Source organism: Monodelphis domestica, chromosome 8, assembly GCF_027887165.1.
Source record: "Monodelphis domestica isolate mMonDom1 chromosome 8, mMonDom1.pri, whole genome shotgun sequence".
Lineage (NCBI taxonomy): Eukaryota > Metazoa > Chordata > Mammalia > Didelphimorphia > Didelphidae > Monodelphis > Monodelphis domestica.
In genome coordinates this window covers 109,351,887-109,366,756 of record NC_077234.1, presented here as the reverse complement: position 1 = coordinate 109,366,756, position 14,870 = coordinate 109,351,887, and the positions used below count along the sequence as shown (strand labels likewise).

The window sequence follows — 14,870 nt, the reverse complement described above, 5'->3', positions numbered from 1 at the left end:
CACAACTTTGGGTTTCTTTGAAAGTTTATTCTAAAGCAAATAACCTAACTAATGCCTAAGGAGTGGAAAGTAAAACTAATCAGTAATCCAACTATCATCACAAGATATGAAAATTTAATTAGGAGTTCCCCTTTATAAATATTGTTTCAGCAATCAATAGACTAAGGCAAAATACAAAAAGAACTAAAATAATTCATGCCATTAAGATATTCCCTACTTAGTACTTGGGCAAACCTATGTGACTATTCAAGAAAAAAATAAACTAATATTGGTAGTATTTTTCCTCCAATTTAAAAAATTCATTATCAGATAAACTAGGTATCTAAAGATTGGAAATGCACTAGTATGAAATTATAAATTTGAGAGCAATGACTTTAATTCTGTGGTACTGAAGATTAGGCAAAACACATGAGAACTTTAGGGAACTAAGTTTGCCACTCAGATTCTAGGCTAGAGTAAAACCTTCTGGCTAACTACAGGCTTTAAAGTGCCTAAGAAAACCAATTCAAGCAATCCTTTAGTTCCTCAAAGAAAAAAAGAGCCTCTACAGAAGGAAAAGGTAACTTGTGCCTTCCTTTTTGATAGTATATGAAAAATTGTACAAGACTGCAATAACTCTTTACACAGAGCTCACCTTTCCTAATATCTAACATAAATCTTTCCTTTCAAAACTGCTGCATGGTAAAAAGTCCAATGCTTCTCCTCCCCCCTCCAAAAAAGCATACTTGTCATGACAGCACTTTCAAATGTGACCTTTTTCTAGTCACTCACCTGATAAGAGTTTCTTTTAAGAGTCAAAGTAAATGGTATAGTCAGTTCTATAAAGGAAGAGTTCTGCAGGTAAGTAATATTAAAGCTATATAATTTAATTTTTTAAAGTATTAAATAATGAAAGCTTACTCAGCGATTGAGAGATTCATTTTTTTGTAACTGCAAAATGTTCATTATGATCAAAGTGGAAAAGATTCCTTTTATAGGTATATATTACAAATCACAGTCCTAATGGTTTTAGAATACAATTACCCCTTTCTCAAACAAAAACATGCATTAATGTTGTAATAATTAAAATGGTTGATGTTGTAAACTGTAGTGAGTTAAAATGGTGGAAGATATAAATTGTGATAGATATAAGAGAGGGTGAGTAAATTTGACCGCAGAAAATATGTTTCACTACAGTGTCTTGGTTTTTAAATCAAATATAAGGTGGTCGCCAGGGAATATATTCCCAAATTATGAATATGCCCAAGTCAACTGGGTTTTATAGAGAATTTAATTAATAATACAATGAGGAATTAAAGAAAAGGAGAAGGAGAGAGAAAAGGAATTAATGAGAAAAGAATAGGTCAGCCCAGGGCAGGCCTGGCCAACCCAGGCCTAAGCCTTAAGAGAGAAACCAGTCAGTTATCACTCACCATAAGATTGTCCAAGTAAGGGATTCAGAGGGACAGAGTCTCCCTAGAGGGAGTTCCCGCCAGAGTCTGCCTCCCTTGAGAGACCTTCTTAGAGAATTCCTCCAAGAGCTCCTTCTCAAGCGATCTCCAAAAGAATCTCCTTCAAAGCCTTCAAAAGCCTCCTCCAAAAGGATCTATCTCCAAGGATCTCCAAGCCTCCAAGGATCCCTTGCTCAAGAGATTCCTTTTCTTATATAGGAGGTTTTTTCCTATGTCACCTCCCCTAAGTTCTTCCATCTACCATTCACTGTTTCTAAAAGACAGCCCATCTGAATTCCTGCTAAGTCGACTAACCTCCTCAGTAAGTCTGAACCAGAGAAAATGCTGCTGTGTCAACTAATCCCCTCAGTAAATCTGAACCAGAGAAAACACAGCTGAGTCAACTAATCTCATTAAGAGAAAACTTGCCCGACCCTTTTAGGTACCTAGCATCCCATTGTATCAATTCTAAAGAACAGGCATGGCTCAAGGAACTCCTTGCCTTATTATAAGCATGGGTCCAAGTACTTTCATTGTTTAGCAAGGAGTTTTCTCCCCTAAAGCAGTCTTAAGTACGGGTGGAGTAGAGGTCCTCCCATTTCTGATCCTGGCGAGTTCTCACATCAAAATGGGGAACGTTTCCAGTAGGGAATTTGTTCCAATGGAGGATTCCTCAATGTGGAAATTTTTAACATTCACAAGTCTGAGAAATTTCAAGATTTACAATATACAACACACACACACACACACACACACACACACACACACACACACACACACACAAAGTGGTAAAAGTGGCTATGGAGTAAAAGGACCTGGAAACAAACCCCACCTCCGATGCTTCCTAGGAATGACCTTAAACAAGTCATTTAACCTCCCTGGATCTCAGTTTCCTCATCTGTAAAATCTGAGGTGTGTGGCACTAGATATTTGATCCTATTACAGGTACAGCAAGATGGTACAATGTAGAAAGTGACAGACTCATAGACAGAAAAACCTGAGTACAAATCTATCCTTAGACATCAACTATGAGACCTTGCACAAGTCATATATCTGCTGTCAGACACAGTTTCCTCATCTATAAAATGGGGATAAAAGCACCTGCCTCCATGAGTTGATGTGAAGATAAAATAAGATTAATAATGCACACTGAAAACTTTAAAGTCCCATATAAATGCTAGCTATAATCAACTAATATGCCTTCAACTTCAAAAGATACAAATTTTGTTATGGGTTTTCCCTAAAATGACACAGTGCACAAACTTCTCATGCCTTAGAGATGTCCTATGCTTTCTAAAGCACTAAATTAATCTACTGTAGCTGTTTTCATACACACAAACACATTGAAGTTTGCTGGAACCCCACTCCCCTTTCAGAGCTGTGCTAGTCATTGTTTATTAGTCACTGGCTCTCTCTTCTCTACTGTTCAGCCACTATTTGTTCACCACCACTGTCACCACTCTAATCACTACCATTTCTGAAAATAACCACCATGCTGTCCCTCTTTTTTCCCCCTGTTATGGTGTGGTAGGTATCATATCTTCAGAATTTCAGTTCTCCTTAACTGTCTCTTGGGCACTTAGGAAGGCTGCTTCTTTTGCTACTTAATGTGCATTTTTCTCCCCAGGTCCATAAGTCATTTAAGAAATATTAGGGTAATGAAAATGAGCCTCTAGATAGCCAAGATTTCACTATAACATGTCAAACCAAAATAGCAAGTTATAACACCCTACTTTTTTGTAGGGAAGCTTAAGTAAAAGGGGGAAATCTTAATATGGTTATACTATTATGGTTTTTGAAATCTCACTATACAATTTTTACTTGACTTAGCAAATACTGCTGAGTTAAAGGAGAAAACATTTTTCATTCTGCTGAGATAGCAAGCTTCTTTTTATACCCCTTCTTGCTTGAAGCAGTCAAGTCTACAGGCAGTTCAAACTAGATTTATAGTTTATTCACCAAAAATCACTGCAAACAGCACATCAAAACCTGAAACTTGCAGGATCTAACAGAATATCTAATAGTTCTTAGCAATTTACAATGATAGTACAGGAAACAAAGTATACAACTTATACTGTAAGTCAAAAGGTCAACAAGGCTTATTACCTTTAGATACTGCAATATCACAAACCATATAAATCAATATGATAGTTGTTGACTGTTAAGAGAAGTAGAAAAATATTCTAGAGAGGAAGATACCATGTATAGGATCCATAACACTGAATACAAAGTATTACCTGTTACTAATACCACATGTTCTATTTTATATAGTTTTTAAAAAAAGAAAAAACACAGGACATCAATAATATTTAAATGAAAATTGTGGTAAAAAAAAAACTCTACGACTCCAAAAAAAAAGGAAAACACACTACCTTATTTTCACAACTTACCATAAAGACAAAAAGAATCAATAAAATGTTTTTAATTTTTAAAAAATTCTGTGAATAGGACAAGCATCCTTTATACCAAGATTCATGTGTAACCAATATGTCAATCTTTATTCAACAAGATAAAGACTAGAGCAAAAAGAGTCTAAGGATGGGTTGCAAAAGGGGAAAAGATGGAACATGGAGAGAAGAGTTGAATGACTGCAAAGACTGTTGGGAGGCAGTATAGGTAAGTTCAGTCACACTTGTAGTATTATTTTGTTGGTTTCAAAGAGCAATTTCCAGGGCCTACAGAAGCCATTCTTCTCTGTTAACTGGACTTGACTACAGATCAACTGTTAGCTTTGTCATTGTGAAATGTTAAGATGGTCTACAAAATATAGAGAAGAGAGAAAGTGGAGGGATGAAGGGAGAAGGAAGAGGAAGATGATTCAGGGCCCTTCCCAGGCCCTGGACTTTTATTATGAGCTTTTTTATACCAGTGGTCATGAAAGTGTGAAATGCAGCATGATCCAAAGGAATGTGTGATCAACCAATCAGGAGGTGGGAAGTTCAAATCCCAATCTCCCAGCAACAGCCAATTATGTGAGACTTGTCTCCAAAATAACCACACACACCCCTCACTCATTATCATTAAAACTGTGCAAGCTTCCAATTAACCCAATTCGACACCATAATTCAGCCAACCCTTCACGGCAGTTATTACCTATCCCCAATCCCTGTACTCAGAGCAACAGCTGCTCAGATGTCATAGGAAAAATCCCCTTTCCCCACCTCCCATCCCTTGGAAGTCCATGGGGCTATGATAAGTGCTTCACAGAAAGAAAAACAATTAGCAGCCCCAGTTTTTGGTCCTTCTTCCTTTTTCCCTTTTGGGTGCCACAGGATGAGCAAGCATAGACAGACTGTATCACAGATCTCATTTCATTATCTCCCCCCATCCTGTCCTGTCCCACTCATCCTCTTAGGAATTGTTTTGGGGAGGGAAAGAGGCACCATCCTTCACAAGTTCATGAACTCTGTGCCATCCTCTCACTATATATATATATATATATACACACACACACACACACACACACACACAGATGTAAAAGCTGTCTCATCACATCTCTCATATTCACTTCTTTCTGTCCATTTAAATAACCCCTACAATAATCTAGGCCTTCATCACCCCTTGCTTGGCCTACTGAATAATCACCTCCTTGCTTAGCCACCTCCCCAATCTAATATACTCTCCATATAATTGCCACAGTTATTTTCCTAAGGTCCAAATCTGACTAGTACACTCACCTCACCCTCCCCTGTTCCCAGCCCTACTAAATAAAACTACAAGGATTTCCAGTTACTTCCAAGATCAAATATAAAAGCCTCGTTGGTCATTTAAAGTCCTATAATATGGCCTAATCACTCCTCTCCCATTCTACATTTTTGCTGTTCCTCTCACTCAAACAAAAACACAACTAAAATACTGAAACATGAATAAGAAATCAAAGGATGATAATGATAGCTTCCATTTTAAGCAGACCCATAAAAAGAAGTATGGATTTATGCTGAAAACTTTGTTTTGAATTTAAATAAGAAATAATTTACTTTTGTTTGTGGTTTCTGAAACATATATGAAGAATATCTACCCACAGAGAAACATGACTCCTGATGGAAAGCTATTGCATTTATTGCCTGTTATGTCCTATTATTTGATTCTTGTATTGTGTACCTTTTCACTTTTTAAAAAACTATGTTTAAAAGAAATTCACCTCATAGCTACATTGATAAAAATAACTAACTAAATTATTGATGAATATTTTTATAAGTCAGCCTTATTCTCCAGGACACAGATTTTCCAAAATGATTTAGATTTAGAAACATTTATTTCTATTACTCAAGCAAAAAGATGCTTATAACACTGATAATTTTTTTTATTTTATATTGTTTATTTCATCTTTCTCTAATCTTTCAAATTACTTTTTTATGAGGTAGACAATGTTTTTCATAGAAATGTATATAATTTAGAAATAAACATGAACATAGTAGATTATGGGCTCAAACATATTTTACTGATAGGGATGAGCAGTCAAAAAAGTCTGAAGACTAGCATTGAGTCAAAATGACCAAGAGATATTGAAGGAAAATATTTTTCTATAATTATCTTTTTTGCTATGTTTTCTTTGGCCCTAAACAAACTCATGTCCAACAAAAGTTCAACTTTGTTTAATGCTTTCAAATTCAGTAAATTTATAAGTCTGTCATTTTTCTCTCAGACATAGTTTCAAGAACTTATCACATAAAATTAGATTCATTCAAATGTTTGAAGTTAACATTAAAGTACCTAACCCAAAAATTACATTTATAATACAAACAATTCAACTGCATAGAATAAGGCAAAAGTTTTACATAGAAATGTGTCATTATTAAATTGTATCTTGTGCTGTCTGTATCAGTATAAAGTTGGCTTTTATGATCTCTTGTAATTCTGAAGTTATAGGATTATTTGAGCTAACAAATTAATCTTTTTCAGTTTTAGAAAAATAACATTTTTAAACAAACTTTTTATTGGAGACAAAAATCTTTAAAATGTTGAAGTTAAAAAGGATGTTGGCTTTTTTTCTTTTAGAGAAATAAGAATAAAAAGTGACAAAGATAGCTCAACATAAGGTGACTCTAAAAAGTTAAGAAGACTGATTTCAGACCTACCTTTGGCCTGTACTAGCTGCATGACCATGGTCAGGTCACTGAAAGCTTTCAATATCTCAAGCAATGCTCTTAGATGCTAAGTTACAAACAAGCTATTTATGGACAACATCAAAGGAATTTTCTACGCTGGGAGTCTCTTGTATCAATGAATCACAGGCCCAAATGAACACATGCAAATGTGTGTGTATCTATACACACAAATATGTAGGAGTCTAACACAAATTTCTTAGAAACTTACTTCAAGGAATGTGCACACATAATCATTGGAAAAATCTATAGGAAAAACCAGAAATCAGTCCATGACCATGAAAAGGTAGTCTTACTAAAAATATGGGAAAATCTTCTGTAGTATAGCAAGCTAAGTACAAAGTAAAATATCACTGCCCAAATGGAGCTTATGATAGCCAGGAGAGACGTGATGTCCTTATATAAATATAAATATATACAAAAGAGATACAAAATAGACACATGAAAAAGCACTAGCAGCTGGGAGAAAGACTTCTCATAGAAGGTAGCTATCAAGCTGAACCTAGAAAAAAACTGGTTTTAAGAAGCAGAAGTGGGATAGTATATTCTAGAAAAGAAAAAATGATACAAAGACAGGAAAGATAAGAAATGTATATCACATAGAAAGAACAGTATAAAGGCCAGTTTAGATAGACCATAATATACAAGAAAGGGAGGAATATATAAGATCAAATTGTGAAGATCTTTAAATGGCAGAGGAGTTTATATTTGATTCTTAATGAATATGAAGCTACTAGAATTTAGTAATTTCCAAAGGTCAAATTGGTACTTTATGAAAATCATATTGATATGGGGGATAGATTGGAATGAGGAAGAGATGTGAGGGGGACAAATGTTATTGCAATAGTTTAGGGGAAAGGTGATAAGAGTCTGAACTAAAGTGGTAGCTGTGGGTGGAGACAGTAACCAAGCACCAAAAAGGGTTTTATTTGAGAATAGAACTCAAGACAATCAAAGAAATGATAATGCCAAAAGCATCTTCAGGTAATGATTTTTTTTTTCTCATTTTTAAAATTGTTACTATGGCCAAATGAGACAGATTGGCATAGCTGATCAAGAGTCAGTCTCAAGCCCAGGAAGACTTGGGTTCAAATCTAAACTCTTTCACATTCTGACTATGTATGTGACACTAGCAATTTAATTTCTCAAGACTCTAAGCAACTAGACTGTAAATCAAAGAGAAGGAGTAAATCAGCACTGGTGCGGAGATATTCATTGCCTAGGAGCCCCCTATGCCAATGAAATTACAGATAGCATCTCTAGTTCCATCCTATTGGATTTGATTTAGGCACTATATTTTGTTTGGCATATTACCCTATTAATTAGGCACTAGGAGCCTAGTTAAGCCAATTCTAATCTTACAAAAAGCAAAGACAGCATAAATGAACATGGATTTTAATATACCCTAATGCCTCTTCATAAAGAAAAATATATTTAAAGTAATCAATAAAGATTTTTATTTTAGAAATTCCTAGAAATCCAAGAATACCACTAAAACTGTTGCTCCAGTCTGATCTAAGAAAAATCTTGCGAAATAGTGGTATTTTTTCAAACCTACAATTCCTATGAACTCAGTACTACTATGTCACACAAATCTCCTTCAAAGAGCTTCCATTCCTACTAATATCAAACAAGAATTATCATTTTTTAGGGAAGAATATGAAAAAATAACAAATTGGGGGGGTTTCTGCCTACTAACAAGACACCTTTTAATTAATTAGAAAAGGAAGCTGTGATATAGTGGAACAGACATGTTATTTGAAGTCAGGATACCCAAGTTCAAGTTCATTGCTCTATGATTTTTTTAGACCTCTGACAATGGACAAGTCAATTAATCTTTCTATCTCAGAAGATTATTAATTTGATTCAACAATTACATTTTAAGGAGGACCCTGATAAACTGGAATGTCCAGAAAAGTGTCCAGAGAATGCTGATAGGCCTCAAAATTATGCTGTATAACAGTTCTTAGCTAAGAGTTTGTTAAGTTATGAGGATTTTTTTAAATACTCTAATAACTTTCAATACAGTCAATTTCCTCTGTAATTTGCTATATTTTATTTTATGCATTTACAAATATTCTGATAAAAGTTCTATAGGCTTCACTATACTGTCAAAGAGGTCCATGAGAACTAAAAAGATTAAATCTTTTTTGTAGGATTGATTAAAGATATTAGGGATGTTTAAACTATTGGGGCGGGAGGAGACATGACAGCCCTCTTAAGGCACTTGAAAAGCTATACAAGAAATGGGATTAAAATATTTTGCTTGGTCCAAAAGAACAAAACCAGAAACAATGGAAAAAAGTTTCAGAGGAGTAAAGTTATGCTAAGTATAAGGAAAACTTAAAAATTACAGATAGTAAGAAGTGGTATGGTTTCACTTTCAACTAAGACCTTCAGCCAAAAGGCCTTTAAGTATCCTCTAATTCTTAGATTCTATTATTATATTAAGTATATGCAATATGTAAGACATTTGCTGGGCAGATGCTGTACCCAAGGAACTATAAATTACTCTAGAAAGATGTCAACTCTTACATGAAGCCTATCCTGATTCTCTGGTAGTTAGAGCTCTCCACCTTCTACAGGTTCTACTCCTATTTGACTTTACTGGTTCTTTATACATGTCATGCATTCAAACTATAAATGTCCCCCAAGGCTCTGTCCTTGTCAGACTCTTCACTCTATTATATTTTATTTGCTGCCATAGGTCCAATTGCCATCTTGATGAAGATGATTCTCAGATCTTTATACAAAAACTCTATATAGTTTCTGATGAGCTAATTATATATCTCCATTTGCCTCTTAGACATCACAAACCAAATATCCTATAAACTTTTCAAATTCAGCAAGTACAAAGCAAAACTCATTATCTCCCTTCCAACTCCTCAAACCTTCTCACCCACCAGTACCTTGCTGGAATTTCCCTGTCTAAGGCAATATTCTCCTAGTTACCAAGGCCTACAACCCAGGTCCTCATTACTACTCACTTTCCCTCACCTCATATATCCAAATCTTTGTAGGATCTTCCTACTTCTATCTTCACAAAATCTTGTTTCCCCTTCTCTCTATTCTCCACAGCTATGACCTTTGTTCAAGCACTCATCTTCTCAAGCCTGGCTACTGCAATTGCTTTCCAATTAGTCTCCATGACTAAGGTCTCTCCCCACTTCAGAGCAATGATCACAGATCTGCCAAAGCAATCTTCCTAAAGAATAGTTCTAATGATATCATCCACCTCCTCAGGAAGCTCCAGTGGCTCCCCCTTGCCTCCCAAATCATATAAAAGCTTCTCTATTTGGCATTTAAAGTTCTTTATAATCTGGTCCCTTAATTATCTTTCACATTCTCTACAACTCAGCTACAGTGACTTACTCAAACACACCATGTCTTCACCTTTTCCCTAGCTCTCCCCCAATTAGAACTGTAAATTCCTTGAGTTCAAAGGCCATGGGATTTGAAGGAGGGGTTTTCTTGCCTTTTTTTTTTTATATTGCTAAGCCTTAGCATGGTGCCTGGCATACAGTAAGTGACTAATAAATGTTTGATTAGCATATATTACACTGTAACTCAAAGAGGAATCTTCCAGCTTGGTCCTCAGAGTCAATTTAAGTTGGTCTCTTGCTTGTGAGATATTTAAGGATGTCCACTGGCTTTTCCAACAGTAAGTTTAGAGAAAGGCAAAACTGCATAAAATTATCTCCAGAAGAAAAAAAAATTCTTCCTAGGCCTCTTTCTTTGTATATTGCTTACCTAAAATTTTATTTCAATCCTAATCAAAAACTATATAGATCAATATGATTACCTGGAAATCTTTTCTTTTCTTGCATATTGCCCTAGATAGTGCCTATCTTGATTTCTCATTAAGTGATCCTAGTACCCAATCCTTGAGATACAAGAGAAACTCTTGACATAGAAGAGAATTCATTCAGCTATCCATGATGGAGTAGGCTATGGCTGGATGTTAATTTCAAAATACAATAAAAATCCCTATGAAATGCTGCTTGGTATTAAACAATAAAAATTTGTGCCTGACCTTGTATTATATCAAGTTTTTGCTAAATCACTAAGTCATGTTTCAAGCAACATGATCTGACTCTAGTTCATTCAAATTCAAGTGATAACTGGTGGTGTTAGAGGTCCTGAACTGAAAGATGAATTCAGGCTTGGATTACAAACTGCTTCAAACCTTAGCTAACCAGAGAATCACTGAATTTTCATATTGGAAGAAACCTCAGAGATCATCTAGTTTAACCTTCTAATTTTACAAGTTGAGACACCTAGGCCCCAGAGTTCATTATTGGCAGTTAGGACTAGAGGAACCCATATCCCTGATTCCCAGTCTCATAAACAAATACATTGCTTCCCTGAAGAAAAAGGAATAAAAACTCATGTTTACAGCTTTTACCTAAAAATGCTTCCAATCCTGCCAAACTGGTTGACTCTCCCCAGAACACACCTTTCATTTAAAGGTTCCACATCTTTGTACTTGCAAGGTGTTCCCTGCCTAAAAGGTCCTCCCTCTACTTCCCTTTTCAATTTAACTGAAACCAAAATAAAGTCTGCTATAAGCAAGGCAATGTGGTTGGTACTGAGGACACAAATATGAAAAATAACCTCTATTCTTACTGACTTTCATCTAAGGGGGATAGAGCGTATGCATACACACAACACAAAATAAAAATTGTGAACAGGAGATGGGGAAAGCAAAAATAAAAGATACATGCAAAGTACCCCAGAAAGTGTAAAGACAAAGAAAATATCTATTTTAAAGCATTATCTAGTCCACAGATGAGGCCAATGAGTCTCACAGAGACCAAGTCCCTCACCAGGGTCATGAAATTTGCTTAGAAATAGGTGCAAGACTTAGGCCCAGATTGTTAAAACCAGCTCTGCCATTGAAAAATAGCAATTAGTAAGATTAAATAAAACTCAGTACAGTTTCTCAACTATGACAGACGGCTCTTTTATCTGAACTTTTCAAGAAGAGTAAAGCCTCAGTATCCTGGCTCATGCCACCATGTGTCTCCATAGTTGAATTTCCACTCAAAGTATTTTAATTGTTCTTAAAACACTAAGATCTCTATTATGAAATTGATATTTTCTGACGCTATTCTTTTAAGAAAATGTACTGAACGGCATGTCTTAAATATTCCCAGCCAATTAAAGTCTGTGCTTCGGAGAACAGTTGTCCGTCACTTAGTTGAAAACCTAATGAAATAAGACAGTAACACCAAAGAAGTGCTGACGGGCCTTTCAGATTCCCACTCAATTTCTTTTCCTCTCCAACTTTGGGCTAGTGTTCATGATCATCTACTTAAGCCATTTTTTCCGAGGGCAGAATAGCATCTTTCTCCCCAAATATAAGCAAGGCTGGCAAGAAGAAGGTAGCTGTCAGTGGGACGACTAAAGCAGATCTCTCCCAGGCACTGTCCTCTGCAGCACCCACGAGCAATCAATCCATAAGCATTTATCAAACTCTTACCTACAAGTAAGCTAAACGCTGGGGGTACAAAGCTACACAAAAATAGCCCCTGCCTTCAGGGAGCTCACAATCTAAAGAGAGGTACAGCCTGCAAACCAAGGTGTACAAAACAAGATAAGACCAGGGCAACTAAAGAAAGGAGAGATTCGCATTACGCGGGGTTGGGATGATGGATTTTTAAGCTGAGACTTGAAAGGAGCCAGAAAGCAAGGGGGAGAGAGGGTGGAATGGGCATGGGGAGCCGCCAATGCAAAGGCACAGAGTCGGGAGATGGCGCGCCTGGAGCGAGGGATGGTCAGGGGTCCAGGGTCGCTGGGTTTCCCGAGGGTGGGGAGGCTGGGGTATAAGGTTCTCAGAGCCTAGAAGGGCCGAGGGCTTGGAAAGCAGTCAGGGGCCGGCAGGCAGGCTCAGAAGGGCAAGAGAGGCCTAACAGGACGCCGAGCCCCGAGCCTCGAACCCGCGGCCGCCAGTTTGGGGAGTTTGGGGGGCGGGGGGAGGGAGGCCTCCGCTTGGAGCCGCCGGGGACGGGCTGGGCTGGGGCTGGGGTCGGGGCGGGGCCCGGCGGGAGGTTGCAGGAGAGGCCTCGGGCGGCCTGTGCCTGCCCCCCCTTTCCCCAGGTAAGCGCACTTCCCCCGCCCTCCGGCCCTCCCTCCGGCTCTCGCCGGCCTCCGGGGCCCGGGCCCGGCCCGCGGCAAGAGAAGACGGGGACCGCCGAGAAGAACCACTTACCAACCCGCCTGGGACAGCGCCGCGCTCGGGACCTCAGCCATGGCAGCTCTCCGGCTTGGGGGGAGGGGGAATCGGGGGGGCCGGAGGAGGGGGAGGGGGGACAGGAGGCCTCAGACTGGAGACCAAAAAAAAAAAAAAAAGCCCCGTACCCCCCGTTCGTGCTACTGAGCATGCTCAGTACGTTCGCCGGCACGACCCAGCGCGGTGCAACTACTCCCGGCCTCCTGGTTTTCGCGCCCGCCGCAGGAGGAAGAGGAGGGCTCAGGGGCGGAGGGAGGGGCTTTGAGCCTTCCTGAGGCCGTGTTTCCATTGCAACTTGTAGTACTAGCTTAGTCCTTATCCCGAGTCTTTGTGTCGTGGCCTGGAGGTATTGCCTCGGACGAGCGAATGCAGATTCCATGGACTCTTGGACTCCAAGTCCGGTCCTCCCGCTGAAAATCTACTGCCGGGTTTTTTCGGGACCGACGTGGAGCCTCGTAGGGGACAGCTCCTTCAGCCCCGAACCTACAAAGGGAAGATTTAAATTAGGATCGCAAGCATTTATTAAGCCCCTACTATGAGCCTGGGAATGTGCTTCACAAGAGGCAATTCAGCAAATAGTAATTTTTGTCCAGGGAAGCGCAAATTACAAGTACGTACTGTCCCAAAAGTCTTAGATCAATGTTAAGCTTTATTAACCTAAAATACTCTGTATAGGACCCACTAATCCACAGGTAGCATTTATATAGCGCTTTTGGATTGACAAAAGGCTTTGTGTAAAGTTTAAAAGTTGCACTAAGACTTTTGGGACACCCCGTCAACCATATTACTAGTAGCTACATTTATAGAGCGCTTGAAGATGGGCAAAGCGTTCTACACTGTTAATATTTTTGATCCTCAGTAGTTGCGTTTATGAGCCCCATTTTATAGATGAGGAAAACTGAAAATGAGAGGTTAAGTGATTTTCCCAAGATCACAGAACTAGTGTCGGCGGCAGAAATCAAACTCGGGTCTCCCTGATGCCCACGCCTGCACTCTATTCTCCTTTTCTGTTCTATAGTAAATACCCAAGTGACAATTCATGGAAGACAAGTAGCTGATACAGTGGATAGACTTTTTATTTAACTTGGAGTCAATAAAACCCGAGTTCAGTCACTCCTTGGACACAACCTGTGTGGCTCTGGGCAAGTTATTTAACTTATTTCAGCCTCAATTTCTTCATCTGTAAAATGGGAATAGCAGCAACATCTACCTCATAGGGTGTTGAGCATTAAATTGAATTAAATTTAAAAGCTAGTATTTATATAGCTCTTAAAACATTTTACAAATATTTCATATGAACCTCACAACACTAGTAGGTAGGTGCTACCAATTTCATTTTGCAGATGAGGAAACTGAAGCTGAGATAGATAAAGCCAGGATTATACTGCCTATAATCGTTGGAGGAAGGACAAGTCTGTTTCCTGCACTACTCCAGCTGTCTCTTCATATATATAAAGCATTTTGCAACTTGTAAAGTGCCATATAATTGCTAGTTATTATTTCTATTAAAACAAGGGAATCTAGTAGATGTTTAGAGTCCTATCTCACCTACCCACCCTCTTCCCTGCAGGATCCTTCGTCCTTTTCAGATTAGACTCCCCTCCTCGGTTCTTTGTTTGGTTCTTCCCTCCCAACTAGTGTCCTCTTTGCTCTCAGCAGAGACCACAGCCCGCGGAAGGCTAAAAGGCGCAATCTGACATGCTCTACTGCAGCCAACACTTGTAGGTCACCCAGAAGCTTTCTGTGCTAAAGGAATTATGGGACTGCTCATAACCAATCAGGAAGGAGCGCCAGGCAGAACGTGGCGAGCAAACAGTGCGAAGGAGGGCTTTTCCTAAAGGTTCTTCCACCCATTTCACTCCTCGTGCTCCTTGTTTTCTTGTGAGTTTTGTGGAGAAAGTGCCCGTAAATGCAGCTGCGCCTGGCAGTCAGATAGAGTAGCTGGAAGAAAGCCATAGAAGTCCAGTCGTCACCATCTATCCCATCCGCCCGCTTGCCCAGACAGTAAATGCTGCCACAGACAGGAATGCTGCACCCGTGCTCATCTGGAGTTTCTGGCGCAGAATGCGGCACGGAAGCCCAGGATTTGTTTGCCAAGGGAGC

The 14,870-nt window shown here is 38.7% G+C and overlaps 1 protein-coding gene across 2 annotated transcripts in view; it reads right to left on the bottom strand.

Annotated features, from left to right (window-relative positions):
• The window catches only part of TDRD3 (tudor domain containing 3), a 200,567-nt gene extending 187,587 nt beyond the window's left edge, over nt 1–12,980 (bottom strand). For both annotated transcript variants that reach the window (XM_056807205.1, XM_056807206.1), the window contains exon 1: nt 12,747–12,980. In XM_056807205.1, the coding sequence (XP_056663183.1) occupies nt 12,747–12,787 (41 nt within the window). In that variant the 5' untranslated portion in view covers nt 12,788–12,980. The remainder of the gene's footprint in view (nt 1–12,746) is intronic.
• Nucleotides 12,981–14,870: the final 1,890 nt, after the last annotated feature.